The 26,256-nt window shown below is 42.6% G+C and overlaps 1 protein-coding gene across 5 annotated transcripts in view; it reads left to right on the forward strand.

Moving 5' to 3' along the window:
* Window positions 1–26,256, forward strand: part of ARHGAP18 (Rho GTPase activating protein 18) — a 200,847-nt gene that overhangs the window by 69,416 nt on the left and 105,175 nt on the right. For 4 of the 5 annotated variants that reach the window (XM_032339550.1, XM_032339552.1, XM_032339555.1 and 1 more), the window contains exon 1: window positions 1,778–1,994. The exons of the other annotated variant lie outside the window; for it this stretch is intronic. In XM_032339550.1, coding sequence (XP_032195441.1) covers window positions 1,882–1,994 — 113 coding nt within the window. In that variant the 5' untranslated portion in view covers window positions 1,778–1,881. Of the gene's footprint in view, window positions 1–1,777; window positions 1,995–26,256 lie in introns of those variants that run through there. 5 annotated transcript variants of the gene reach the window in all.

Here is a 26,256-nt window from a genome sequence, read left to right on the forward strand (position 1 = left end):
TCCAACTCTTGGTTTCAGCTCAGGTTATGATCTCAGGGTCATGAAATCAAGGCCCATGCTGGGCTCTGCTCTGGGTGTGGAGCCTGCTTAAGAGTGTTCGTGTCCTTCTCCTTCTGCCCTCCACCCACTCTTGCTCACTCTCACTTACTTGCTCTCTCTTTAAAAAAAAAAAAAAAATTCATAGGGAAGAGCCAACTCTATTTGAATAAAAAAGACTAAAAAAGTCATGAGAAAGAGAAAATACATTTACTGTAGTTATAGAAAAGATTTCACTTATAGGTAGATCTTTGCAGTTCAAATCTGTATCATTCAAGAGTCAACTGTAATGTGCAAAATAATTTAGAAGAGAAGGCAAAGGAGTTGCTAAAAGGGCTGTTGTAATATTAGAACTAAGACCTAACTATAAGGGCCCAGAAGGGACTCAGACAATGAAGACAGAACGAAGACCGCAGGTAGAGCTTTTGGAGGTGGAAATGCAAAGGTTGTGGAGGGGGAGGGATGCAGATGTACTTTGTGTCCCCCCTCCCCTTGCTTTTTAGGAAGACTTCTGTAAGTAAGAGTTCACTGTAGACAGGGAAGTGAGGGTTTAAAAATTTTTAAAAATACTTTAAGACTGTATAAGTAAGAATAAAGTACTTATTTCTCACGATGACTTTAAATAATGAAAAAAGTGTAAACAACATTTATGGAATGATGATATTGAGAACTTGCTAATACACCGACTAATAGATCACCAAGATCAGCAACAATCCAGTTCAGGCTCCTGGGTATGGAGAAGAGAGTAGCCATATTTTTGAGGGGGAGAAAGAACAGGAACATCCCTTGTATGTTTCATAACTTTTGAGCTTGTTTCCTAATCTACAAAATAAAGAACAGCATGCTGGTTAAAAGGAAGGGAATTTAGTCTAGAGTTCTGTTCAAAGACAGCCTGTGGCACAGAACAAACGTGTTTTCTTAGCCAAGAGAACTTACTTAACCTGACCCCTCAGCTTTACTTTTCTTAGGTGATAGGGTGTGTAGGGTGTGTGTGTGTGAGAGAAAGAGAGAGAGAGAGAGTGTGTTAATTGAAATGAATTGAAGGGACAGGACTCGTGAATCACATGTCACAGAGGGCCTGGCATATGGTAGTGCTCAACAAATGCTAAGAACGGCTGCTATTCTCAGCCGTAACATTTAACAGAGTATTGGTAGATGTTTCTTTCTAGCCTTGAAGGGTCTGTTGACAAAAGCAAGGGGTAAAGTTGGCATTGGCTTTTTATGTCAAAGAAGATGACGTTCCAGGATGCACAATCATTCGTGGACATTTTAAACCAGACGCAGAGGTAAAGCTTTGCTTGTTACCTGTATTGCACACTTCTGCTCCCGGCTCATTGGTTTTTGCTTTGGTTCATTTTGACACTGAACATGAAGGGGTTAAGAAATGCCCTTACTCATGTTACATGAAGTGGCAGAAATTATCAGATGGAAACAGAAATTGGGAAGAGGGGGGGATGGCTCTGTACTAACTCATGGTTGTCTGACCAAGAAGGCTTGTACTCGCATCAATGAGCGGAGTTCACAACCCGGCAGTTTCATCGGAATGATTCAGGGCTGGGGGCAAATTCAATACCCGCCTCCCCCCACCCCACCGCACCCACACCCTTCCTCGACTAAAGCCGCCGGGACTGGAATTGCCCCGGGTTGAAACAATACTCTGAGTCACAGCTGCTCTCATTGGAGAGCCGGCCAGCCCGCCCTTCGCCGGCGAGGCCCCGCCCCTCCCCTGCCAGTCACCGGCCTCGGGAGGCGGAGCCGGCCAATGCTAATGAGCGGAGCAGCCCGGAGGAACTTCATTCCACGTCTCCGTGTCAGGACCGCAGAAATTATGCCCCTTCTGTCACCATGAACTGGCTCTCCAGTTCCCAGGGAGTTGTCCTCACTGCCTACCACCCCAGCGGCAAGGACCAGGCCGTGGGGGGGAACCATGGCAAGGGAGGGGAGGAAGCCACCGCAAGGTAAGCCCCGGCGTTGGAAAGCTCCGGTGCAAAACAAAACCTCCTACCTGTTCCAGGAAAAAAAGTGACAGGGAAGTTGGTGCCGGGAGAAAGGAAAGCCTAAGGTCCTGCTGCGGAAGAAGTGTTTGGCCCCGGGGGGGTTTGTGTACTTTGTGTCTCCTCTAGTCCACGCCTCCAGTAGCCCCTATGACTTCTGGTGAAGATGGATGGGAAGGAACTGGGGCTGTGGCTGTCAGGCTTGCTGCTTAGCAGGTGCATTTGCAAATGTTGAAAGATCAAATGACTGTGTTTGAAACACTTCTGTGACATGGAATTCTTGAATGGGCTCAAGGCACAGCCGTTGGAACTGCTAGTTGGGGAAGTGTGCCAACAAGTAACGAGGCTGTTCATTGTAGAGTCTGTTGTTAGAGTGCAGGATTTCCCCCCTCCCTCTTCTCCCTGAAAGCAAACTTCTTAGGCAAAAAGCCCAAGACACTGGCCTGTGGCAGTGTGTTTCACATTCTTTTGTGTATTTGTGAGCATGGGGCAGAACTTTCAAAAAGGAGCTTTTTTTGTTTGTTTATTTGTTTGTTTGTTTGTTTGTTTTAATCAGGAGGTAGTTCGCTGGGGCCAGAGTGAAATGTGGTTAATGTTGACTCACTTTAGACGCAGAAGGGCAAGTGTTCTATAGACCACTGAGGCAAAAAGAGTACCTTTCTCTCTGTGTACTTTGTTCTGATTTTTCAAGGGCTTTTTTTTTTTTCTTCTTAATGACCTTCCTCCTAGCTGAACATTTTTACCTCCAGACTTCGATATAAATAGTAAATATTGGCTTAGAAGCTTGCAAAAAGTGAATGCTTAACCTGGTAATGTAGCATAACCTCAATTAGTTGTCGGTAAGCATATTTCCTCCTTGATGTTAAGTGTGATAATAAAACCTTCTTTGTTCTTATATGACTTATGCTTATGCCTACAGCTGAAATAATGCCTTCTTTCATTTGTTTAAAAACCCTCAGAAGTGGGGGAGGGGAATAAAAATCAAAGGAATGGCTGTAGTACTCTATTAGATTCTCAGGCTGACCAGAACTTTTCCTCACATAGCTGCCACAGTATGTATTCCATTGACTGAATTCATTTTTGGAGAGAAAAGGGAATTGCTACTTGTGCTTTAGATGTGTTCCCATTTTATTTTCTGTCACTTTTAGTGTTTTGTGTGAGATCATTGAGTACTTTCATTTTTTTCTGTGGTTCACCAGTGTATTAGTGATCTTTTAGCAGTAAGCAGCCTGTAACACCAGCCTTGTGTCTTCTCTAACTGGGAGTCCACATCAGAGTCATAATTGCCAGAATAGTACAAACCTAGTTCATTCCGCATTGACTTTACTCTAGAGTGGCCTGGGTATTTGAGCCAAATTTTGGTTCTTGGTTTTGAGTGTAGGAAGAAACTTCAGGACATAGAATCCAAACCTCTCATTTTCCCCTTGAGTCCTCAAGCCCCAGGAATTATTAGGGTGTTGCAAGGCCGATGGTTCTAGGTCTTTGCCAGGGGACTGCATATTCAGTTTTGGAGGCTTTATTCTATATTTGGAGTTTTGCAGTCTGTTGTTGTGGCCTGTAGTTGAGTGGGTTGAGAGGACAAAGACCAGACAGAGTACTCTCAGACTATGCTGAAGCAGAATCTAGAGGTGCTAAGGCAGCGGGGTATACCCGCAGCTGAAGGTGCTGTGAATGTTCCTCCTGGGGCCACAGCACCAGGTCTGTTCCCACCTGTTTCCCCTGTGGGCTGCCATATTGCTTGTCCATACTGGCCCCAAACCTTCACCACTGAATTAGAGTTGTGGGGACTTTTTTTTCTTTTTCTTCTTTAGTAGTCTCCATGCCCAGTGTGGAGCTTGAATTCGCAACTCTGAAATCAAGAGTCCCAAACACTCCTGAGCCAGCCAGCCAGCCAGCCATTTCTTTATATTGGCTGAAGAAGATGGGAGGCCTGGTGTGAGGGCTGGGGGGAAAGGCAGGAAAAAGGGGGAAGGGACAGTCTTTAATGGAATTTATCATTAGGTCTGGAATATTTTAGCTCAGTGTTATTTGGGGCCTGGAAGGGTTGAGATACTACTAGTGGAGGAGGAGGGGGTTGGATGGAGGCAGGGAGCGATTCAAGGATGGCATGGGGTCAGGAGTGACCCCTGAAAAAGGGGAGCCAGGCCCACAGGGCTTTCACTCCGAACAGATTGGTCACCTGGTGCCTTAAGCACTGGGAAGCTGCTCTGAGGGGCAGGGTTGATGGTTGGGATGTCTATTTTAAAAAGCTCTTCAAATGCAAACCAAACCAAAACAAACAAAACTCAAAAAGAGGCCAAGGTAGACCCTGTTCTCTCCCACCCGTTCAACAGTTGGTGCAGGGAGCTTGGGAGTCTAATTTGGCTTATTGCAATATTATGTCTTTTCCAAATAATAGGAACTCTGAACAATTTAATCGAATGTTTTGTTCAATAAGATGAACTCATATATGTCACTTGAAAAGTATAAAGGGCTATGTATATGATTTAGGATATTTATAGAATGTGTTTGATTTTTAGCTTTGTCTAATCAAGTCTTTTTTACATTAATTTTGGTCTTTGGAGAAGCTGGGGTAGTAGGGAATTAGTATTTTTGTAAGTAATCTCTTACTCTAAAATTCCTTCCATTCCATTCCGTTCCATTATCCCTCTTTATCAGGATACATTCACTGGATGACTGATTAAGGAATTCCTCCTCCTCCTGGTTAGAGTCTCTCAAATATTTACAGAATCCTGTTTTCAGTTTTTTGTTCTATTTCTTCCTTAAAACATTAGGATTTGAAGAAATATGCTAACATTAGTTGTTCTGACTGACTTATACACAGATATTTCCAAAGGAAGCCACTTTTTATGACTAGCTGTACTTATGAGTATTTACTTGTTAATTTTCAAGCAGGTTTCTTACTGTTTGCTTTAGCAAAGCAGTTTTTAAAACTGCATTTTGTCTACTTTTATTATTCTCCTTTGACTTATTAAAAAAAATATTTTATTTATTTATTTGAGAGAGAATGATCACAGGAGGCAGAGAAAGAGGGGGAAGGAGGCTCCCTGCTGAGCAGAGAGACTGATGTGGGGCTCAGTCCCAGAACCCTGGGATCATGACCTGAGCCGAAGGCAGAGGCTTAACCCACTGAGCCACCCAGGTGCCCCTCCTTTCACTTTTTTTTTTTTTTTAAGATTTTATTTATTTATTTGACAGAGAGAGTAAGAGCACAAGGCGGGAGAGAGAAGGAGAGGGAGAAGCAGACTGCCCACCCAGGAGGGAGCCTGGCGTGCTGCTGGATCCCAGGACCGACCATGGGATCATGACCTGAGCTGAAAACAGCTGCTTACCCCACTGAACCACCCAGGCACACCCTCTTTTGACCTTTTTTTTTTTTTTTTTAAAGATTTTATTTATGTATCTGACAGAGATCACAAGTAGGGGTGGGAGGGGTGGAGCGGAGAGAGCAGCTCCCGGCTGAGCAGAGAGCTTGATGTGGGACTTATTCCAGGACCCTGAGATCATGACCTGAGCTGAAGGCAGAGGCTTAACCCACTGAGCCACCCAGGCAGCTCTGCCCTGACTTTTTGAAAAAAACTTACTTGCTTTATCTCAGGTTTTCATCAATATTTGATAACTATTAATGTCAGATGGTATTTTCTTATTGAAACTCTTAACTCCAGTTGACATTCCAGGTATTTTATGTCTTCCGTGGACAAAGATACGGCATTCATCGTGTAGGGTCTTGTTTTGTTGACCCCATTTGCTGACCATTGGAATTGGGCAGAACCAAGGGGCAGTGGGTCATGGTGACTAGGCTCTGAAACCCCAGGCTGGGAGCCAACCTGGCTGGGTTCACATCCGAGCTCTCTAGCTCATTAGCAGTATGGCCCCGGAGGGGTTCTTTAACTCTCTACCTATAAACCGAAATTAATAGTACTCGCATCATTGGAGGACCAGGTGGGCCTTTCCCTGTAAAGCTCACAGAACAGTGTCTGCTTTTATAGCCAGGTGCTACTCTCTTTAACATTAGGTAAGGTAACGATGGAGCTTTGTGGCGTAATAAAGCATTCTTCCTCATTTCAGGAGCATTTTCACGAGTATCATTTTGTCATGGGTTCTGAAACATGGGCATGATTTATGTGCTTAACTGAAATTGGCATAACTGAAAATTAACCATAAGGGTAAAAGTTCAGGCCTCTGATGTTCGAAAGACCTTGGAAATGTCCTTTTGATGTGTAGCAATATTGAGAATTGGAACTAGTGACAGCGGCTTTGAGTGAACCTGCCTTGGGGTATTGATGGGCCCCACAGAGGTCTGTAAACACTGACTTTTATGGCAACATGGAATGTGGGCAGGTCTTCTTTAGGCAGCTAGACTCCTTGCGGTCCCAAACTTCCTTCCTCCTCCTCTAAGAACTACTGCCCGGTGTGCCCAGTGGAAGAGGGTAGCCATCTTCACATGCTTTGTTTAATTCTAGACTTTTTCAAATTCTACCCATTTCGTGGTTTTATACAATTATGTCATAATGTAATCATTTGGTCACTCAGTCATTCCACATATAACTACTAAGCTCTTACTGTGTGTCAGGCAGTTGTCCAAGAGCTGGGGCTGTAATGGGGGAAAAAAAACCAGACAAACATCTGTTTGTGGTGGTGGAGTGGGGCACAGAGTAAGAAAGTGAAGGCCTTAGCAGCAGGTGAGCCTTGCCAGATATCTGGGGACAAGAGTTGGGGGAAGAGCTTTTAAGGTAGAGCCATGGAGGAGGTATAGAAGCGATGAGCCTGCAGTAAGCCCTAGAGCAAGCCCCCAGAGGAGCAAAGAGCTTTGCTTAGCTGGAATGGTTGGGAGTCAGTGGCTCTGAGTAGGAGAAAACTTGGTGGGGCAGGTAGATCTATCTGACGGTTTTGTAGACCACTTGCGGAATTTAATTTTTGCAAAAAGTGAGATGGGAAGCCAGCGATCGGGGAGGCTAGTGATCACGGGAGGGAGAGAGCATGTTTTGGTTTTGAAGAGTGTCTCTGGCTGTTGTGTAGATTGTGTACTTATAGAAGTAGGCACATGACTCAGGAGGGTAAGGTGATGGTAGCCTTGACCAAGGTTTTAGTTTGGGTAGTAGGTCTGGTGGGCAGTGAAATATTCTGAAGGTAGAGCTTTTGGGATTTCCTGATGGTTTTGGTACATGAGCCAATGGGAATAAAAACTGTAGCAAGGTTTGGCCTATGCAACTCCCATTTTATTTAGATTGGGAAGGCTTCTATAGTGGAAAGAGGATGGGCTGGTAAGATACGAAGCTCAGTTTTGGACTTACAACTTGGAAATTTTTTTCTCCTTGAAGTGTTAAGGGAAGAACGTGGTTGTCTTTCTTGATGCATTCCAAGTTTTTATGTGAGTACACGGCACTCAAAAAAATTATGTACTGTATCATAAATAAAGTTTTTCTCATCTATGTTTGTGAACTATCTAAAATTATGTGTAATTTTTGGTGAAGAAAAGGATGGTCAAGAATTTTGATAGTGCAGTTATGTAGCAAGTGAAATAACATTTCTTATTTTTTTCTCACTTTAGCTTTTAGGGCATTCCAATTGCATTTTTAAAAAAAAATTATTTGACTGAAAGAGAGTGAGAGAGCACAAGTAGGGGGAGCCGCAGAGGCAGAGGGAGAAGAGTGTTCACTGCCGAGCAGGGAGCCTGATGGGGGACTCAATCCCAGGACCCTAGGACCATGACCTCAGCCTAAGGCTTAACTGACAGAGCCACCTAGGTGCCCCCAAATGCATTTTCTACCTGACCATATGGATAACTGCTTCTAGATCAATCTAGTCATCCATTTCATGACATTAGAGTACTTTCTGAAAACTTCTTTACTGTGTAGTTTAGAAGCCTTATCTATAATTTTCTCTTGAATTGTTAGAAGACACACCTCATACTCCGAAGGGCTGCTCTCACCTTTATTTAAAGTTATGTGATAGTTGCCTTTTAAAGGTTTTTGTTGTTGTTGTTGTTTTTTAATATTTATTTGTTTGACAGATCACAAGTAGGCAGAGTGGTAGGCAGAGAGAGAGAGAGAGAGAGAGAGAGAGAGAGAGAGAGAGAGAGAGAGAGGAGGAAGCAGGCTCCCTGCTAAGCAGAGAGCCCGAGGCGGGGCTTAATCCCAGGACCCTGGGATCATGACATGAGCTGAAGGCAGAGGCTTTAACCCACTGAGCCACCCAGGTGCCCCGATAGTTGCCTTTTAATTGCCCTCATTTGTGAAGTTTGTGATTTCTTTGGGCCTGTCCAAAACGATCTTCGTGGGACTTATATTAGGTTTATGTCTTTCAAATATGAGAATTTCTAAATCTCAAGAACCTCTCCCCTAACCACTTGCAAAACAAAAACCAAGACAAACAAAACCCAACAAAAAACCCGAGCCCTGCCAAAAACCTTTTGTTTTCCATGAGACACTTATTTCCCTGTCTACCTGCACTGTCTACTCTTGTCTCTCTTTTCTGTGTGGGACTTGTGCTTATTGAAAGGTTTATGTTCTTGGGGTTCCTGGGTGCCTCAGTTGGTTAAGCGGCTAACTCTTGATTTCAGCTCAGGTCATGATATCAGAGGGTCCTGGCATCCAGCCCCCTACGTCGCATCAGGCTCTGCACTCAGCGGGGAGTCTGCTTGTCCCTCTCCTGCTCCTCCCTTGCTCTCTCTTTCTCAAATAAAATAAATAAAATCTTTTATAAAATAAAGACTCACATTCTTTTTATGTTTTAAGTTCTTGGTATTTGTCTTGCTTTCAGGAGTATTGCCCCAAAACGACCTCACAAAAATTGATGTGATTAATGATGGACTTAATCGCTACCAGATTGCATGCCCATTAGGCTTTAGTTGTTTTAGCAATTGGACCTCCAAAATGAATTATTATTTTTTTTCTTCTTTAAATTCCTTGTCATCTGCACACATGAGTAGCATTCACACATGAGAAAAAAGACCTGCATCTTAGAGGGCTGAGCCTGCATTGTCGAAAGTGGGGGGCTCTCTGTGCTCCGTGGTCATGGATTCGTGATGTCTTACTTCCTTTTGCTGCCTTCTCTCATGTTTCTCTCCTGCCTTTCTTTCATCCAGCTCTGCCCAAGCGTCCTGAGAAGCCTTTCTGCTTGTCACCCTAGTGGTGTCCCTGGGAGAGAGCTTGGAACAGCAGAAACTTGAGGCCTCCAGGCTGTGAGGGTGGTGGGGCAGGGGTAGGGTGAGGGGAGGTCAGCAGCACCTTCTCCATGCTTGGTTTGGGGACAGGGGGGCAGGAGATTAGGTGTGATGCAATTCTCTCCTGAACTCTCTCCTCTAGATGACTTCTGATCTAGATGCTTCCTTTCAAACAAATACTGAGAAGAAATTGCTGTAAGGTTTTAGCGGGTGTTGGTATTTCTTGACTTCTTTGCTCTTTTGATAGGAGATAAAGCACGAATCTCCCTACTTGCGGAGAGTGGGGACGGATAAAGGTATTGGGAGTGAATTAGGGTAGATGGGGCAGAAGGGATGATGTCTGGATAATCTGGAAGACACATTCTTTTGACTGCTATGTTTGATGCTGTGAGCCCGCCAAGTTTGTCCCGCTTTTTGCAAGAAGTAAACAGAAACCATGGAGACCGTTATGGCCAGTTACTACATCTGGAATCTCTTCCAAACTCAAGTGCACTAAGTATCTGAATTTCTGTGCTGAGAGAGAATGCAAGACGTCATCTCCTTTGCTCATGCTGTTTGGTGGTTCGCAGAGAACCCTTCAGTGTCCTTAGGGAAATGAGGTTTATTACAGGCAGCTGGGTCCTGGGGAGAGGAGGCTTTGCCTGTCTTTTTCTCTCACTGAGGGGTCATGTGGTATGTCTGCTCTCTCTCTCTGGACATTCTCTTGTTCTTTTCAGTCTGCTGGCTTTATTATCTCATCATTTTAAACTCGAGCTCAGATCCTAATGGATGCCCAGCCTTGTTGCCCTCTATCAACTTGTATCTCATAGCAAACTGATCATCTCTCTATTTCCTAGTTTCAAAGTTTTGAAAGGGGACTCGAAGTGCGGGGTTCATTTGCTTGAGCTGCCTCAGGAAGTCTATGATTCTTATGGAGGGTCTTTTTAGTGAAGCAGGTTCTGTGGGGAGGGCAGATCTCAGAAGGGATACGGCATCTTTACTAAGCTGTCGAGGGCATCCTACCTTTCACTGTCTCCTCCTCTGTGAAATGGGTGTAATAATGTTCTGTCTGCTTCACAGGGTTAATTATAAAGATCAACTATGAGGCTTTTGAGAGTTTTAAAAAAGTAGATGAGGAATATTACTTTAATCCTTCTTAAAACAATATCTTAGAATTTCCCTAGACATTTCACTTAATTAGAATTGTCATACTGAACTTTTTGGCTTAATTTGCTTTTTACTTCTGCTGTGTACCAAAATGTAAGTTCTTTGAAGTTGGAGACCTTGCCTTTTATTTATTTATTTTTCTTTCTTTTTTGGTCTCTTTATGCCTAGGCCTTAGCAAAGTGCCTCAGGCAGGTAATAAAAGTTTTAATGAATGAATGAGTGTGAGAGCAAATAAGGTGTAGTGATTATACACACAGACTTTGGAGCTATGTGGTCTGGCTTGGAATCTTGGCTCTGTTATTTAAAAGCTGGGAGACCTTGGACAAGTTGTTAAATGTCACAGGACCTCAGTTTTTTCTTTTCCTTGTGCAAACAGGAGAAAAAAATACCTAACTCAAGAGTTAGGAGGTTTGGATGAGTTAATATATGTAATGTACTTAGAAGAGTGCTTGACTAAATGCACAACAATTTTTCTATGATGATGTAGGACAGTCAAATTAATTTGGAAATGCTCTTAGAAAGCATTTTTGAGATTGATCTGTAAATGACTTGGGGAAGTATGTTTGCTTTGGTAGATAGTGTAATTTCTTGATTTTAAAAATAATTATGGAAAAAATTAAAAATAAGTGTGGAATGAGTTATGAAAATATCTCAGATTATAATAATTTTAATGACTCCTAAGAATACAAAAAATATCTTAAGGGTTTAAAGGTATTGACCCCTTTTTGGGCTCAGGTGACTGTTTTGAGTAGTTTTTTTATAATTTGGGCAGATGTACATTTCTAAATCATTTATTACTCTTAATATGTGAAATCATCGCATATAGAGGAAGGAAGACTTATTTGCTTATGTTTCCTCAAAGAGCAAATTGACTTCACATTATTTGAATACTTACAGGTAAATATATTGCTATGTTACTGTTAACTAAAGCAAAGTATTTGAGGAAAGAATACTTTTACTTTTTCCCCCCTTAACGTTGTATGTATGTGCTGTATGAACAACTGATGATTTCATAACAGATGGGGGCACCTGGGTGGCACAGTCGGTTAAGCCTCTGACTCTTGGTGTCCGCTCCAGTCGTGATCTCAGAGTCATGGGATCCAGCCCCACATCAGCCTCCACGCTCAGCACGGAGTCTGAGTTTCTCTCTCCATCTTCCTCTATCCCTCTCCACCATGTGCTTGCTTTCTCTCTCTTTCTCAAGCAAATACCTATATTTTTTAAAGATTTTAGTTATTTATTTGACAGAGAGAGACACAGCGAGAGAGAGAGAGAACACAAGCAGGGGGAGTGGGAGAAGTAGAAACAGGCTTCCCACTGAGCAGGGATCTTGACGAGAGACTTGATCCCAGGATCCTGGGATCATAACTGAGCTGAAGGCAGATGCTTAATGACCGAGCCACTAGGCACCCCCAAATAAATAAATAAATCTTTAAAAAAAAAAAAAAAAAGGAAGTGATGTTTCATGGAGCAGGTCTCTTGAGGGTATGATATCCATGGCACAGGTCTTGGGGTGGGGAATGTGTTCCCCCCACCTCAATTCCCCATCCCCTTTCCCATTTAGCACACAAATTTGAAAACTGTTCTGCTGGTTGTTCTCTTCATCTGTGTCATACATAATAAATTTACTTTCAATGCCTACTGGGCCTTGCGCCCTAGGCCAGAAACTGTCTTCTTCAGCAGTTCTCCAACCCCTCCCTGCACCTGCATTTCCAATTGCTAAAAACTCGACAGCTCCTGCTTACCCAAGGCTCACAAGAGCAGATGGTTTTGGTTCCACCTCTAAGAGACTGGGGACTTTTTGGTGGAAGTAGCGATATTAAAGGAAGAAATGGGAGGGTGAACTGGTGGGAGGGGAGAGACGGATACCCGTTAGAAAGGCAGAAGCTGTTTTCCATGGGGAAATGATAGCATAAATGATGTTTAAATTGCACAGGCTGTAAGTTCTCCAATTGTGGCATTTCATTGTTTAGTAGATTTCTTTTCACTAGCCACACAACTCAACGCACTATTTATTTGTAGCATTGTTGCCATGGGGAAAATATGTTCTGAGCTTCCAACAACAGGTTCCCAAATACATTTTTCAAACTCAAATAAAATCTTCAACTAAGTTGGTGGTTACTGCTCAATATTTTTTTTTTGCTCAATATTTTCTTTGGTGCCTCTCAGGACCTTTATGAATTGAGAAGTGAGACTTGCATTTTTAAATTTTACTGACGTATTTATTTTCTGCCTGTGGGTTTGTCTTAGTCTAGGACAGTGTGCCTTGCAAGTCCCACAGGAGCTTCACACATCCCTGCAAAAACTTTCCACATCTCCTATGCATGTGCCTGTCTTCTGTTAGGGATTATGCTCTTGTTTCCATTTGTCATTTATTTTGGAAGAGTTAGGAAGGTGGAAATTGATATATGTTCTTGTGATCCTAGTTGAATCAGGTGAGAAGAAAATATGATTAAGTGGGAAATGGATTGATGTCATGCTGCTATGAAACTGGAATTATGTGGTAGGATATTGGATTCTTATTAACATGTATGTTTTGGTTTGGGTGGTGGGGCTGTAGGGATCTGATTTATCTCTGCATCTTACTCTCTATCAGATATCATCTGAGGAAAGTCATAGGAATGATACTGATAAGCATAAAATTGAAATCTTACCTAGAAAGATTCAGGTGACTTAGAAAGGTATTAGGATATGTTAATATGTTATATGTTAGTATGTTAATATGTTAAATTTTGAATTATTTTAAACATTTTAATAGATATTTTAGCTAAGCTGTGAAGGTCTTTTTTGGGGGGTATAAATGATAAGCCTGGAATAAAATAAATGTAAGAATTCCTGCTCTGGGGGTGCCTTGGTGGCTCAGTGGGTTGGACCTCTGCCTTCGGCTCAGGTCATCATCTCAGAGTCCTGGGATCAAGTCCTGCATCGGGCTCTCTGCTCAGCAGGGAGCCTGCTTCCTCCTCTCTCTGCCTACTTGTGATCTCTCTCTGTCAAATAAATAAAATCTTAAAGAAAAAAAAAAGAATTCCTGCTCTGAGGGAATTTCTGATATAATTCAAATGGATTCTAAAATAATTTTTTTTCAGTATCCTATTTAGGAAGTTCTGGTGTGAAGTATAAAACTTTAAAATAATTTGTTGTTGAATAATTGAGATTTGGTTTGAGTAAGAAAAGGTAAATTGGCAACTGAAAGCTGAAAGGAACTTGAGCTATTTATAGGTGGTCTAGAAACATGTAACTCGATCAACTTAGTCTATAATTAATGTTTCTACTAGAGTTACTAAGTGTGTGTCTGTTATTTCTCTCTGATCCAAATAATATGGTCAAGGATGCAATCCACCATCTGATAGAAGTTATTTGGGTCAAGGTAGAAGTAAATTTATATAGTGTTCCATTTTCTTAAAACAACCACTGTTAACTGTTAAAATTTATTGAAAATGAGTATATATGTATATTTTAATATTTGCAGACTAAAATTCTTTTGAGTTACAACAGTTTGAGTCATTCCATGTTATAGTTTAATCACATAGTGTTATCACCATGGATGTGTTTAGGTGATCATATAAGTGAATTAATGCTTTGCTCTGGATTTTTAAGATGAGATTTATATACTTAAGAATTCCAAGATTTATATACTTAAGAATTAATGGGGGGGGGCCCCTGGGTGATACAGTTGGTTAAGCATCTGACTCTTGATTTTGGCTCAGGTCATGATCTCAGGGTTGTAGGATCAAGCCCCGCATCGGGAAATGCCCTCAGCTCAGAGTTTACTTGCCCCCCTCTCTCTCTGCTCTCCCCTGCCCAATAAATAAATACATAAATAAAATCTTTTTTTTCTTTTTTTAAGATTTTATTTATTTATTTGACAGAGATCACAAGCAGGCAGAGAGGCAGGCAGAGAGAGAGGAGGAAGCAGGCTTCCCGCTGAGCAGAGAGTCCGATGAGGGACTCGATCCCAGGACCCTGAGATCATGACCTGAGCCGAAGGCAGTGGCTTAACCCACTGAGCCACCCAGGCGCCCCACATAAATAAAATCTTAAAAAAAGAGAAGAGAGGGTTGGCCGGTTATATAATAATGGAATGAAGAGGATGACTAGAAAGTACATGCTTCAGAAAAATGTGGGTTTGCGTAGAAAATTTAGTTAGAAATAAAAAAAAATACTGAGCCCCCCCGCAAATCCTGCTGGTAGGTTGGATCTGACTCCAGCACCACTGATTTGTGACCTCTCTCCTAAAAATCAAGGTGGTTGTTTCAGTTGTCTGTTGCTCTATAATATACCACCCCAAAATTTAGTGGCTTAAAATAAATTTAATAGGCATTTGAAGTTTGCTAAGCGGGGTGGGATGAGGGTGGACGTCACCAGAGGTTTCTTCACATACAGGTTTGGTACCTGGGCTGGTGGGTCATTTCTTTGTGAGCCTCTCCTCTGCATGACTAGCGTGGGTTTCCTCTCCTGGCAGGGGTAGTAGGAGAATCTGACTTCCTACACTCTTGCTGGCTTACCCAGAGTGAGCCTTCCAGGACATGAAGGGGGGACCCGTCGGGCTTCTTAGAGCCTAGTCTTGGAAATTACTCAGTGCCACATGGACATATGCTATTGGCCGGTTAATCCTAGGCCAGCTGTGGTCCAAGAGCATGGAGGAATAAACGTTACCTCTTAGTGGGGCAATGGCTTGCATGCAGGGAGGCCATCTTTGAGAGTAAACCACTCCGATAACATCCCAGTCTGTGCCTGGCCCTCCCTGCCTTTTGGTCTTATTGCCTACTACTCTTACACAGAAATCTCTGTCCCCTAGAGCTTGACTTTTTATAATTCTTCACTAGTATATACACATTCTTTGTGTATTTATCCTTCTGCCTTGCCTTGTTAGGTAAGTTTATTTTAGAGAATCTTTTTATATTCATAGACTGTGAATGCCTTAAGGGGGAACTTAATTTTCCTTATAGTAAGCACTAGATGGATCCAGGGGTCTGTATGTGATAGGCATTCAACTATATTTGTGAATTGACTGATATTTGATATTCTGGGAGGGTTAGATTTTATTGTGTGGGGGACAATTTATTATACAGGTTTTTCTTCTTTACACAAGAACAAAAACAAAACTCGATTCTCAAAAACTGAGTTTCAAAATAGGATCCAAATTTGAATTTGATTTTAGGCACAAGTGAATCTGAATTTGAGAGGAATATAGTGCTGAGAAATGTCCTTTGCATCCTTGTAAAGAACGTGTTCTCTCTCTTCCATATCGCAGGAGTTGCCAAAGGCCCTTGTTTGTTTACATCCAATGGTATTTTCTCCAAGGGGCTGTTGGGCTCAGATGTAGTGTTTTGGAGTACATAATATTTTTGAGATCACATCGTACGTACGGAAAACCTCCCAGAGGCGCTATTGAAATTAATTGCTAGTGTTGGAGCCACTTGTTTTTTCTAGTCCCAGTATGTTAGTTACATTTGGCTGTCCAATAACTCCGAACATCGAGACTTAACATAACCAAATGGCATCACTGTAGGATTTCTTTTCCTGTCTAGAGACTTTTGCTTTACTAATGTATTACTAAACTTTCTTGGCCTCTGGCCACTCTTTCTTCAAAGCAAGGAGGAAGATAAGTGGCCAGGACACCTTATGAACTCAGAGTGTGGAGTGTGTTTCTCTTAAGGAAAAAGATTTTTTAAACAGTACTTTAAGATTAGACAATGTTTCTCTTTCTTTAAAAATACTCCATATCTTCTACTTAGGGCTGCTCCTGTTTTTGTGAGAACCTACTGCATACATTCAAAGTACTTGTCTATACAACTGATGGTAATGCTTTATTTGTCAGGTCACTGAATTCCTAAGATTTTAGAATCGTTTTGGAGAAATACATTTTCACCCACTTTCCCGTCCCTAGATGATGGATTGAAATTGTATCATTTCCATTTTTTCAGGCGAAAGAAAGAGACTAATCCCTTTTCAGCTTACTTTGCAGCTTGAAACTTGAAAGCCGAGTCCGCGTTAGGTGTCCTTAAAACGAAAAGCCCGTTCTAATAGCTTTTTACACATTTCAGTAGAGACTAATACTTCGTTAATCTGCGTAAAGCAGATTTCTTCAATAAATAAGCCAAAGTGTTAGCTCTCAGTTTCTGAAATTGTGTACAGAATCTAGACACTAGGTGTTCCATTTAGAAAAGGTTTGTGTAGGGGCACCTGTGTGGCTGAGTCGGCTGGGCATCTGGCTCTTGATTTCAGCTCAGGTCCTGGTCTCAGGCATGTGGAATTGAGGCCCCAGTGAGGCTCCATGCTCAGTGGGGAGTCAGCCTGGAATTATCTCTCCCACCTCCCCTCTCCCCCACTCATGCATGCGCACTCTTTCTCTCTAAATAAATGAATAAATAAATAAAAACTTAGAAAAAATATGAAGGGTTTGTGGTGGTAATATTTTGGCGTAAGCCACGTTTGCTATGGGATGTCTTATAGCGTGTAATATCTTACTTAGCATGTATTACGAATTCCTAAAACATTCGTAGCAAGAAGTATATTCCAAATTTATTTGACCTAGAAGTTCTTTCTCTTTTGGATAACACTTATTACCAGTGTTCTAGGGAACACAATTTGTGAAATCTCAAAATATTGCTATCTCTTTATATGTAGAAAAAGGTTAAAAATTGTATATTTTGGAATTAGTAATATGGAGACAATTTTTTTTTTTTTTTTTTTTAAATAGGCTCCACACCCAGCAAGGAGCCCAGTGCAGGGCTTGAACTCATGACCCTTGAGATCAAGGTTCTGATGCTTAACCTACTGAACCACCCAGGCACCCCTGGAACTAGTTATACATTTTGGGCTTTTTGGTAGGAGGGGGAGGAGGGGGAAAAAGGAAGGAGAGGAGGAGGAGAAGGAGACTTCTTTAAATCATGCTTCTGCTGGACACAGCTCATTTTACCAACGCAGTCATACCCTGCAGAATCTCTCTGTGGTGAACATGTTTCCATAGTAAGAAGGTTTCTTGTTTCTTTTCTTTTCTTTCTTTCTTTTTTTTTTTTTTTTTAATTTATTTATTTGCCAGAGAGAGAGATCACAAGTAGGCAGAGAGGCAGGTAGAGAAGCAGGCTCCCTGCTGAGCAGAGAGCCTGATGTGGGGCTCGATCCCAGGACCCTGGGATCATGACCTGAGCCAAAGACAGAGGCTTTAACCCACTGAGCCACCCAGGCACTCTGGTTTCTTGTTTCTTAATATACAAGCTTTACAGAATGCAAGTTTTTAAATACAGCATTTTTTAGTTTATGTGTTGATGGGGAAAATGTGTATGTATGCCTCCAAACCCAGTACGTCATTTTAAACACATATGTTGGGGAAATATCTTGAGTTACATTTGTAGTATGATGCGGCCATCTTGGAAAACATATCCAGTGTCACCGCAGGGTGTATGTGCCGTGTCACTCCCTAGAAACAGCACTTAACCCTACTAATCATTTGATTTTCGTTGAACAGTGTTTTAAGCATGTTCCACATAACATGATTTGTTAATTATGTATTGGAGGTTTACTGCATGTTACATTTTGGAAAAAGCAACATATGAGGGTCTATCCAAGACCCTCATATGTTGCTTTTTCCATTCCAAGGAATAGGACCATCTCCGTGTTTTCTTGCAGAACATTGGTTTTCTTCATGTCAGGATTACTACCAGTAAGTTAGAGAGGCTAGCTTAATTCATTGACTGCTCATAACAACCCAAGCAGTAGGCAGGGTTAGCCCCAGTTTACAAGTGATAAGGTAACTGGTAAGCGGCAGAGCTGGGATTCGGACGTAGGCAGGCTGGCGCCGGCGTCTTTACCACTCGGCCATTTGGAGAGATGACTTGTCTCCAACTTTTGTACACGGAATGTGGTTTCTAGAAGCATAGACAGGGGAAGTTAAATTCTAGTAGAACATTTGATTAGTAGTTTGTGTGCGTGTTTATAGCAAAAACCCTTTCCTTTTTGGTATTGAGATAAGGTTATGCCAATCTGGAGTCTAAAGCAGTTCTGACTTTAGCAATTCTAACAATAAAATAGTTACTTCGGGAGATCATTGAAGCTACTTTCAGGCCCTCAGATACCCTCTGCTGCAATGAAGGAGTAAATAAATAGTTTTACTAAATTCTTCCATTTAGTAAATAATTTTGTGTGGCCTTGAGGTGTCTCTTGGCATTTTCTGGTCAGCTATTCATGTAACTGGGGCAAATTAAATCACAGAGGAAAAGAAAAGCAAATATTTATTGAGTACTCTATGTGCAGAGCCCTTTAAAATGGAATTTGTTTAATCCTCATAAGGTGAGAATTATTATCCTTTTCTTACAAAAGGCAGCTCATGTATGTAGAATAACTAGTCTCAGATCACACAGTTGGTACGCAGACCAGTTCCAGGGTGAAGCCTGGTCATTGTCTTTCTACTGAGAGGCTTAGAGTAAGTGCAGTTCTCATTTTTCTCTCTTAAGGCATGTGTGTCTGAATGACTGTGAGGCCTTCATTCTCGGGAAGGATTTCTTCCATGGCAGACTTGATCCAGGTCTTTTAAAGCAGTAGCCTGGGCATGCTAGGGATGTAGTAGGAGCCACAGGGGCTCATGGGGGAAGGAAGGTTCCTGTAGATAGAGTAGAGGAGAAAGCCCTGGGTGGGGAAGCAGGGGGGAGGGGGAAAGGAGGGCTCTTTTCTCTCTCAGCGGGTGTTTTTAAAACTGAAACCGTCTTCAGGTGCTCTTGAGAATCTCCCAGAGGCAGGATGACACAGTAACAAGACATGCCTCTGTGAAAACACCACTAACACCACCTCCATGGTCTTTGTACTTTTTTTTTTTTTTTTAAAGATTATTTATTTGTTTATTTATTTGAGAGAGAGCGAGAGAACATGCACAGAGCTCGAGGGAGACGCAGGCTCAACAAGGAAGCTTGTTGGGGCTTGATCCCAGGACCCTGAGATCATGACCTGAGTCAAAGGCCGATGCTTAACTGACTGAGCCTCCTAAGCGCTCCTAGGTGGCTCTAGTTTTCTAGAAAAGCAGAATAATCAGTTTTTCCTTTGCCTCAGAAATAGGACAGTGAGACAGCTGGGAATCCATGTTGTCTGTCAGTCTCCCCAGCCATCTAGATGGTCTTAGGATCCTTTCTATTGCATGAGAAATTTCCTCTGAAATCCGAATGAGCATTCTCTCTAGCTGTGAAAGTGTGGAATTTCTCACAGTTGCTAAGAAACAATTCAAGGCATTCAAATACTTCAAGGGGCTGCAAGGACATTAAAGCCTTGACCTACCACAGACTCAAAAGTCTCCAAATAAAATGTCCTATTTGGTGTTTCAAAAGCACTTTTGATTCAATTACTGAAGATATTTAAAACGGTGGTGAGTGAGGGTTGGCTGGCTGGGGAACATATGCTTGTAACTATCTCTTAGCCATGGTTATTTTTCATAGCAAACAGGTTTTCTCAGCTTATAACTATTAACCAAATGATCACCTCCCCACAGCCCTCTCTGGAGCTTCTCCTTTGTAGGCAAAGTAATTTGAAACTTGCCAGAAAGCTGCAGGTTTGGGACTGCCTAATCCTTGGTCCTAAACCTAGACCTGTTTTATAAATAGCTGATTTCCAGGCCAAGGTGTCCCCGCATGACATGTTCCTGTAAATGTCCCGCTGCCACAAATCGCTAATCTTAGCAAAAGCAGAATTCTGTGTCCTCTCAGAGTGCTCGCACTTTCCTAGGATGCCATCCCCAGGTCGCTTGACCAGGGAGAGTTCTTTGGGGGATGTCTGCCTACTTTCCTATTTGTCTACGAGCAGTCTGTGCCTTTTTGAGCAACCTGACATCACATTCTCTCTCTGCACCCAGGCAAATGGTTTGCACAGGATGGTCTTACCTAAGCGCCCAGTGTGCAGATCCGAGTGTGGGAGGAACAGAGAGGGAAGGAAGAAGGGAATTGTGTACCGCTGAGGAGTCCACGAATGATGGAGTGCTTTTGAGAAGGGGGCCTCCTGAGGCCGGCTTCACCCCCTCCTAACCTGCCACCCTGGGGAGAAAGAGGGAAGAGAGCCTGCATTTTGTAAAGAGTAAACCTTTCACGATATACAAAGAAAATTGACAAAAAAGCCGGGGCGGCCCAGCCCTCCTGTGAGGCTGGTGGGCTGAGTGGTCTCAGTCGAGGGAAGAGAGGTGGGCCTTCAGGGGCTTCAGGGTCAAGAACAAGAAAGTAGGCCTAGAACCTGGAAGAGGAGAGCAGTTGTGGAAGTGAAGGACAGTGGCTCTTGTCCCCTTATAGGGTGTCAGGCTGTGTCAGCCCCGAGGCTGTGTCTGGGGCCCCCGAGGCACTGGAGGCAGGCTGCAGGACTGGCCAAGGACCCAGGAAGGCAGCTGTAGGCTGACCAGCAGCAGAAGCATCATGCTGGTGCTCGTAGAAGTTACTGGAGCTCTTGGCTACAGGGAGGGATGTATGTGGCCACTTGGGAGCCTTCTGGGCCTCAAAGCAGACTATGGCGGGGGCAGGGGGGAGTACATGGTTGAGCCGTTCGCCAGAGACCATTGTTTGCTGCTGTTGCGTGCGGTGGGTAGTTGACGCCCCGTCCATTATGCTTCCTGGGTATGCGGCCAGGGAAGCACCCGCTCTGATGTACCTTCTTTTGTTTTTTAATTGATAGCCCTGAGATGAAAAATGTCTCTTATTAGATTTTGACCTGGGAACCCTTGGCCAGTGAGTCTGAAAGGCTGGAGAAAGCCAGTCTTCCAGTTTCCACCGGATAGCCCAATAAATCCAAGCATCTTGAAGGAATTATTGAGAAGGTGAATTTCATAGGAAAAGCCAGCTTACTGAGCAAATTGGGAAGTTCACAGAACTCATTCATTGTAGGGTGGAGAGAGATTATCGCAAAGTGATGGCTAGAGCAGGGGGTCTGCTTTGTTCGAAGTCTCCCTGCCCCCATCCCCATCTGCTGGCTCTTTGAGTGGAATTGCCAGGGTTCTTAGGGCCTCAGCTGATAAGGGCTGGGGCCAAAGTCTGGGCAGTCCTTTATCAGCTGGCGTAAGGAAAGTGTTGGTATCTTTGTACTGTAGGTGACCATTTCTCCGTCATTCACTGACTTGCCTCCACCTCACGTTCTCCCTACTTCTTCCCCAACTCGTTTTTTCTTAGTGAACTAAAGTCATGATTGAACAGCCTGTTAAATTGTGAGGGGTTTGTGTTGTAATAGAACATGTCTTATATAACTCATCAAAGAACAGCTTACATGGCGTCCAATACACAGATGTTGAAAGTGCAAAGTGATTTTTCCACTGTGTTTTTGCATATCACTGGCATCTTTTTTTCCAGTAACTCAAAAGTAGTTTATATTGAATAAATGATAAGTGAATTTACAGTTTTGGAGATTTTAAGAAAACTTCCAAATGTTGTGAAAGCATATAAGATTGATTTGATCCCTAATTAATCTTCTAAATTGTGACATGTATGAAATCATAGGAGGAAATGTTTTCCTTCTTTTGGAGAGGAATAGTAAATGCTACAAATCTACCTAGTGCTTAACTGTAGATATGTATCCTCTTTCCCATGCGTCAATATTTTCAAGGCGAATTTATGCTATTTAATATTTTATTTGCGTTACATCTCCGATAAAAAGTGAACAAGGATAGTATTAACTTGTTTGAAAATGAGCCTTATCTATAGATTCTAAAATTGTCCTTGAGAGCAATGTAAACAATCAACTGTTTCTTTACTGTCTGATTTGTCGTCATGTTTTATTGTATTTGAAACATGAATCATTTTCTATTTGGGGAATTTACATATTGTATGTAGGGATAGATTACTTGACACTAAGGTAAATATATCCCATTTTGGCATCAGCCATGTCAGATATTTAAGACTTTTTATTTTAAGTATGTATCACCTTTGTAGGATTGTATCTGGTAAGCATGTATTTAGTTCAGCAGTGGTTTTATCCATTTTAACAGCATGTGCCACTTTAGCCACTTTAGAAACTGCACATATGTGAGGATGATATTTGTACTTTATGAATAAGTCATTTGGCTTATTTTCATTTATAATTTCCATGCAAATTATTTTGTATACACGTGTACATGTGGATTTACATGCACAGGAAATTGTATTGATTTCATGATGAATAAAATGTTACAAATGGACTGCTTGGGTAAAGCAATCATGTTTTCTGGTTACTAGCATTAGACTCATAATTTAAATTTCTGTGAGTTCGTTGGTTTGTTTCTAGTAAACTCTAGGCCCAATATGGGGCTTGTACTCAGGACCCTGAGATCAAGAGTCCCATGCTCTACCAACTGAGCCAGACAGGTGCCCCAATTTATGTAATCATTTTAAAAACAGACACTAACTAGTCCCCTTTTAAACTTAAATGACAAGTTGACTTAAATAGTTGAACCTCTGCTAGTTCCAGAAATCAAAATGGAAATTTGAAGGCGGGGACACTGGGAGTGAGGGAGTCTGGCAAGAATTGTTTTTCCAGGGATTCTGTTTTCTTAAGTCCCCATGAGAAGCAAATGGAAACGTGTAGTTTTTCTGAGGGATGACACGGAGGACCAGAAAGATTTCTATATGTATGTGCTTTGTTTGCCTTTACACTTGCAGTGATTTCTGAAACTGTGCCAAAAGAGGGCATCTCTGGCAAAATAACGTGCACCATCCTCTGGCTTTCCTCCAAGTCTTACGGTGATGTTTTTCAAATGCAAGAACATGATTTCTGCTTCCTCGGGGCCACTCTCCTCTTCATCAGAGAGGAGAATCCTTGAGTTGCAGCTGTCAGATTTCTCGTCTTTCATTCATCCCAAAGCTGCTGAAGAGGCCTCAGAGGCTCGGCTGGGAAGGGGGCAGCAGTGGGAAACGTAGCATCAGCCGCTCTGGTTCTGCTTGCTCTGTAAATTCCAGACATAGAAGAACAGCACATATGTTTTTGGATGTTAAGGAAGTACTGAGAATCTACCTCTTTTTGGTCTTGTGACACTGAGATCTTCAAGGAGGTAGAAAGAAAAAAAGATTTTTATACCAGACAGTATTTTTTTTTTAAGATTTTATTTATTTATTTGACAGACAGAGATCACAAGTAGGCAAAGAGGCAGGAAGGGAAGCAGGTTCCCTGCTGAGCAGAGAGCGGGATGCAGGGCTCCATCCTAGGACCCTGGGATCATGACCTGAGCCAAAGGCAGAGGCTTTAACCCACTGAGCCACCCAGGCACCCCTATATCGGACAGTATCGAGATGCTGTGCACTTCGCCTTAGTCTCCTGAATCTCCGCAAGATGAGATCCTCATCAGCAGTAGTAGCTACGTTTGTTTTCATTACCTAGTGCAGCGGTTGTTAACAAGGGGACATCTTTAGAACACAGGCAAACAAGCAAGCAAACTGTGCTGTCCTAACTCTTTGAAGTTGATCAAATGGTGCTTTGCATTCTGTCTTATGCTACCTGCACACGGTGCTATTCAGAGCTAACCCCCTGCAGGGAGTTTGCAAATCTCTAAGGACGACATGCCCTATCACATATGCGTGCTACAGGGCAGGAAGTCCCGATCACTGTAGTAGAGGTCACGAAAACCCAGTCTTGTTATGGGTACTTTCAGAGGAAGGACATCTTACATTCAACTAAGAGGATCAGAGCAAGTTTCAAGTTTCAAGTTTCACCTTGTTAGAGTGGTTTAGGTAGGATTTGGTTTCGGGGAAAGAGCATTCTGAGGCAAAGGAACTTCCTGTAGGGATCGAGGGCAGCTAGACTTAAGATGGGACACTTTGGCATAGATTATTTTGAATTAAAAGTAACCCAAACCCTGTAGATGCAGGAAAAGCTTTCTACCTCCCCTTTGGCTGCCTAAATTTACTTTGGAAAGAAGAGCCTGTACCAGGGAGAAAGCAATTAACAAACTCCCCTTTACCTAAGGAACTCATCTGCATATTAGGGCAACCTTGTTTTTCCAAACATCTCCTTTCCCCTTCTTGCTAATGAGCTTTCTCCCTTTGTATCCTCAGGTCCCTACTCCTCTCCTTAGCTCCTATAAGCATCCTGTTGCCTCATTGTCTTCAGACTTTCAGGCCTGTGTGGATACACACCTATTAAATCTGATTTTTCTCCTGTTAATCTGTCTCCTGTCAATTTGATTCTAAGTCCTGCTAAAAGGACTGTAGGTTAGAGGAAAGTTTCCGCTTCAGTACTAAGGTCGGTGTTGATTGTATGAGGCTTATAATTTGGCTAGAGAACAGGATGCTGGAGAGAGGTGGAAGGGGAGGTTGAGGCCAATTTGTGGCAAGCCTCAAGGCTCAATCTTGACTGAAGAACTGGGATTTCTTTTGACCAGTGTTAGCTTGTGACCTTCCCACTTTGAATACCTAGCTGGCCATGGATCTTTGGATCTACTGAGCTGAGACAGGTATAATGTAATGGCACTGTGGTGAAACGAGGGAGTTCTGGATTGTGTGACAGCATGGTTTCATGTCTTGAATCCATCACTTCCTATTTATATGACCTTGGGCAAGTTGTGACCTCTGTGCCTCAGTGGTGGTATGAAGAGTAAATTAGGTAAAACACATAAACTCACTGCAACGAAAGAAAAACGTTTGGTCCCTACTGAACTTCTTTGGCTATCCGAGAGAGCCTTCTTCATCTGTCCTAGTGTGAATGTAGCACCGTGAGCTACGTGACCACACATGAGATGGTCAGCACAGGTAAAGATGGAGGTTAGAAGGAAGGGTGGTTTTTCCTATGAATGTCAGTACCTACCTACGAGTTCATTTCCTATAGAGAAGTCTGCCTTCCCAGCACAAAATGCTTGTCTGCCTCCTTCCCGAGCTCAGAAAAGAGAACGAAAGAAACATCCTTAGGCCTGGCCTACTCTGTGGACTTTGAACCTGTGCCTGGGGTGTCCTGAGGAACACTGTCCGATATTCAAGGAAAGAGAGTAGGGCTTGTCAGTGCCAGACAGGCAGGAAGCGCTTTCTTAACTCCCTGGGAGAGAGGTTTCAGCTGCAAACTCTGTCAGTAGACACTCAGACCTTTGCATATCCAGAGTTGGCATTTGTAATTTCTACCATTCCCAGTAATAGGGAAGCTGGGGAACTGTGGTAGTTTACAGTTTCTCAAAGACCTGTGAACTAGAGTTGCAAGTCCTGAGGGTGTGATATAGAGAAGCCGATGCCAAACAATTGAGCATAATATGCCCTTAGCACTTGCATCTTGAAGTGATGAAACCATGTGCTTAGAAAGAATGTTTTTTGGGGGCACCTGGGTGGCTCGGTCAGTTAAGCACCTGCCTTCAGCTCAGGTCATGATTCCAGGGTCCTGGGATCGAGTCCCACGTTGGGGAGTCTGTTTCTCCTGCTTCCTCTGCCCCTTCCATGCCCCCCATTCATGCTTCTCTTTCTCAAGTAAATAAATATAATCTTAAAAATCTTTTTTTTTTTTTAAGGGAGATGATTTAGTGAAAGTTGACAAGACAACTCCCCTGACTTCTGAAAGAAATGGGAATCTGGAGAAAACCAGAAGTTTGTTATAAATACTTAAGGTTGAAAATCTGAGAATTTGGGAAGTTCTCAGGCCATATTTTGCTGGAATATCCAGGTGGTTGGCTTTCTTGGTATCTCAGAGAAAAGGCCAAGCTTGAAAGAAGTTAGTTTTGTATGAGGAGCCAAGAGAATTTTGGATACGCCTCTGGCATGTGCCAGCTTACCCAACGGGGGAACTTTGGCCTGGCATATTACTGTTAGCGTGCTAAGGTAGAAGCTAAAGTCATTGCCCAGACTGGGGGGGGGGTGGGCTTTCTAGGGGTCCCTAATAATAGAAAGTAGAATTCTCAGAAAGCTTGTGTGAATGACTGGGAAAAGACAAGTTCTCATCTGGTAGATGAGCAACCCAGTCTGCAGAGGGCAAATATAGGGGACACCATGGTCCAGGGAGACAGCAGTTAAC

Source organism: Mustela erminea, chromosome 4, assembly GCF_009829155.1.
Source record: "Mustela erminea isolate mMusErm1 chromosome 4, mMusErm1.Pri, whole genome shotgun sequence".
NCBI lineage: Eukaryota > Metazoa > Chordata > Mammalia > Carnivora > Mustelidae > Mustela > Mustela erminea.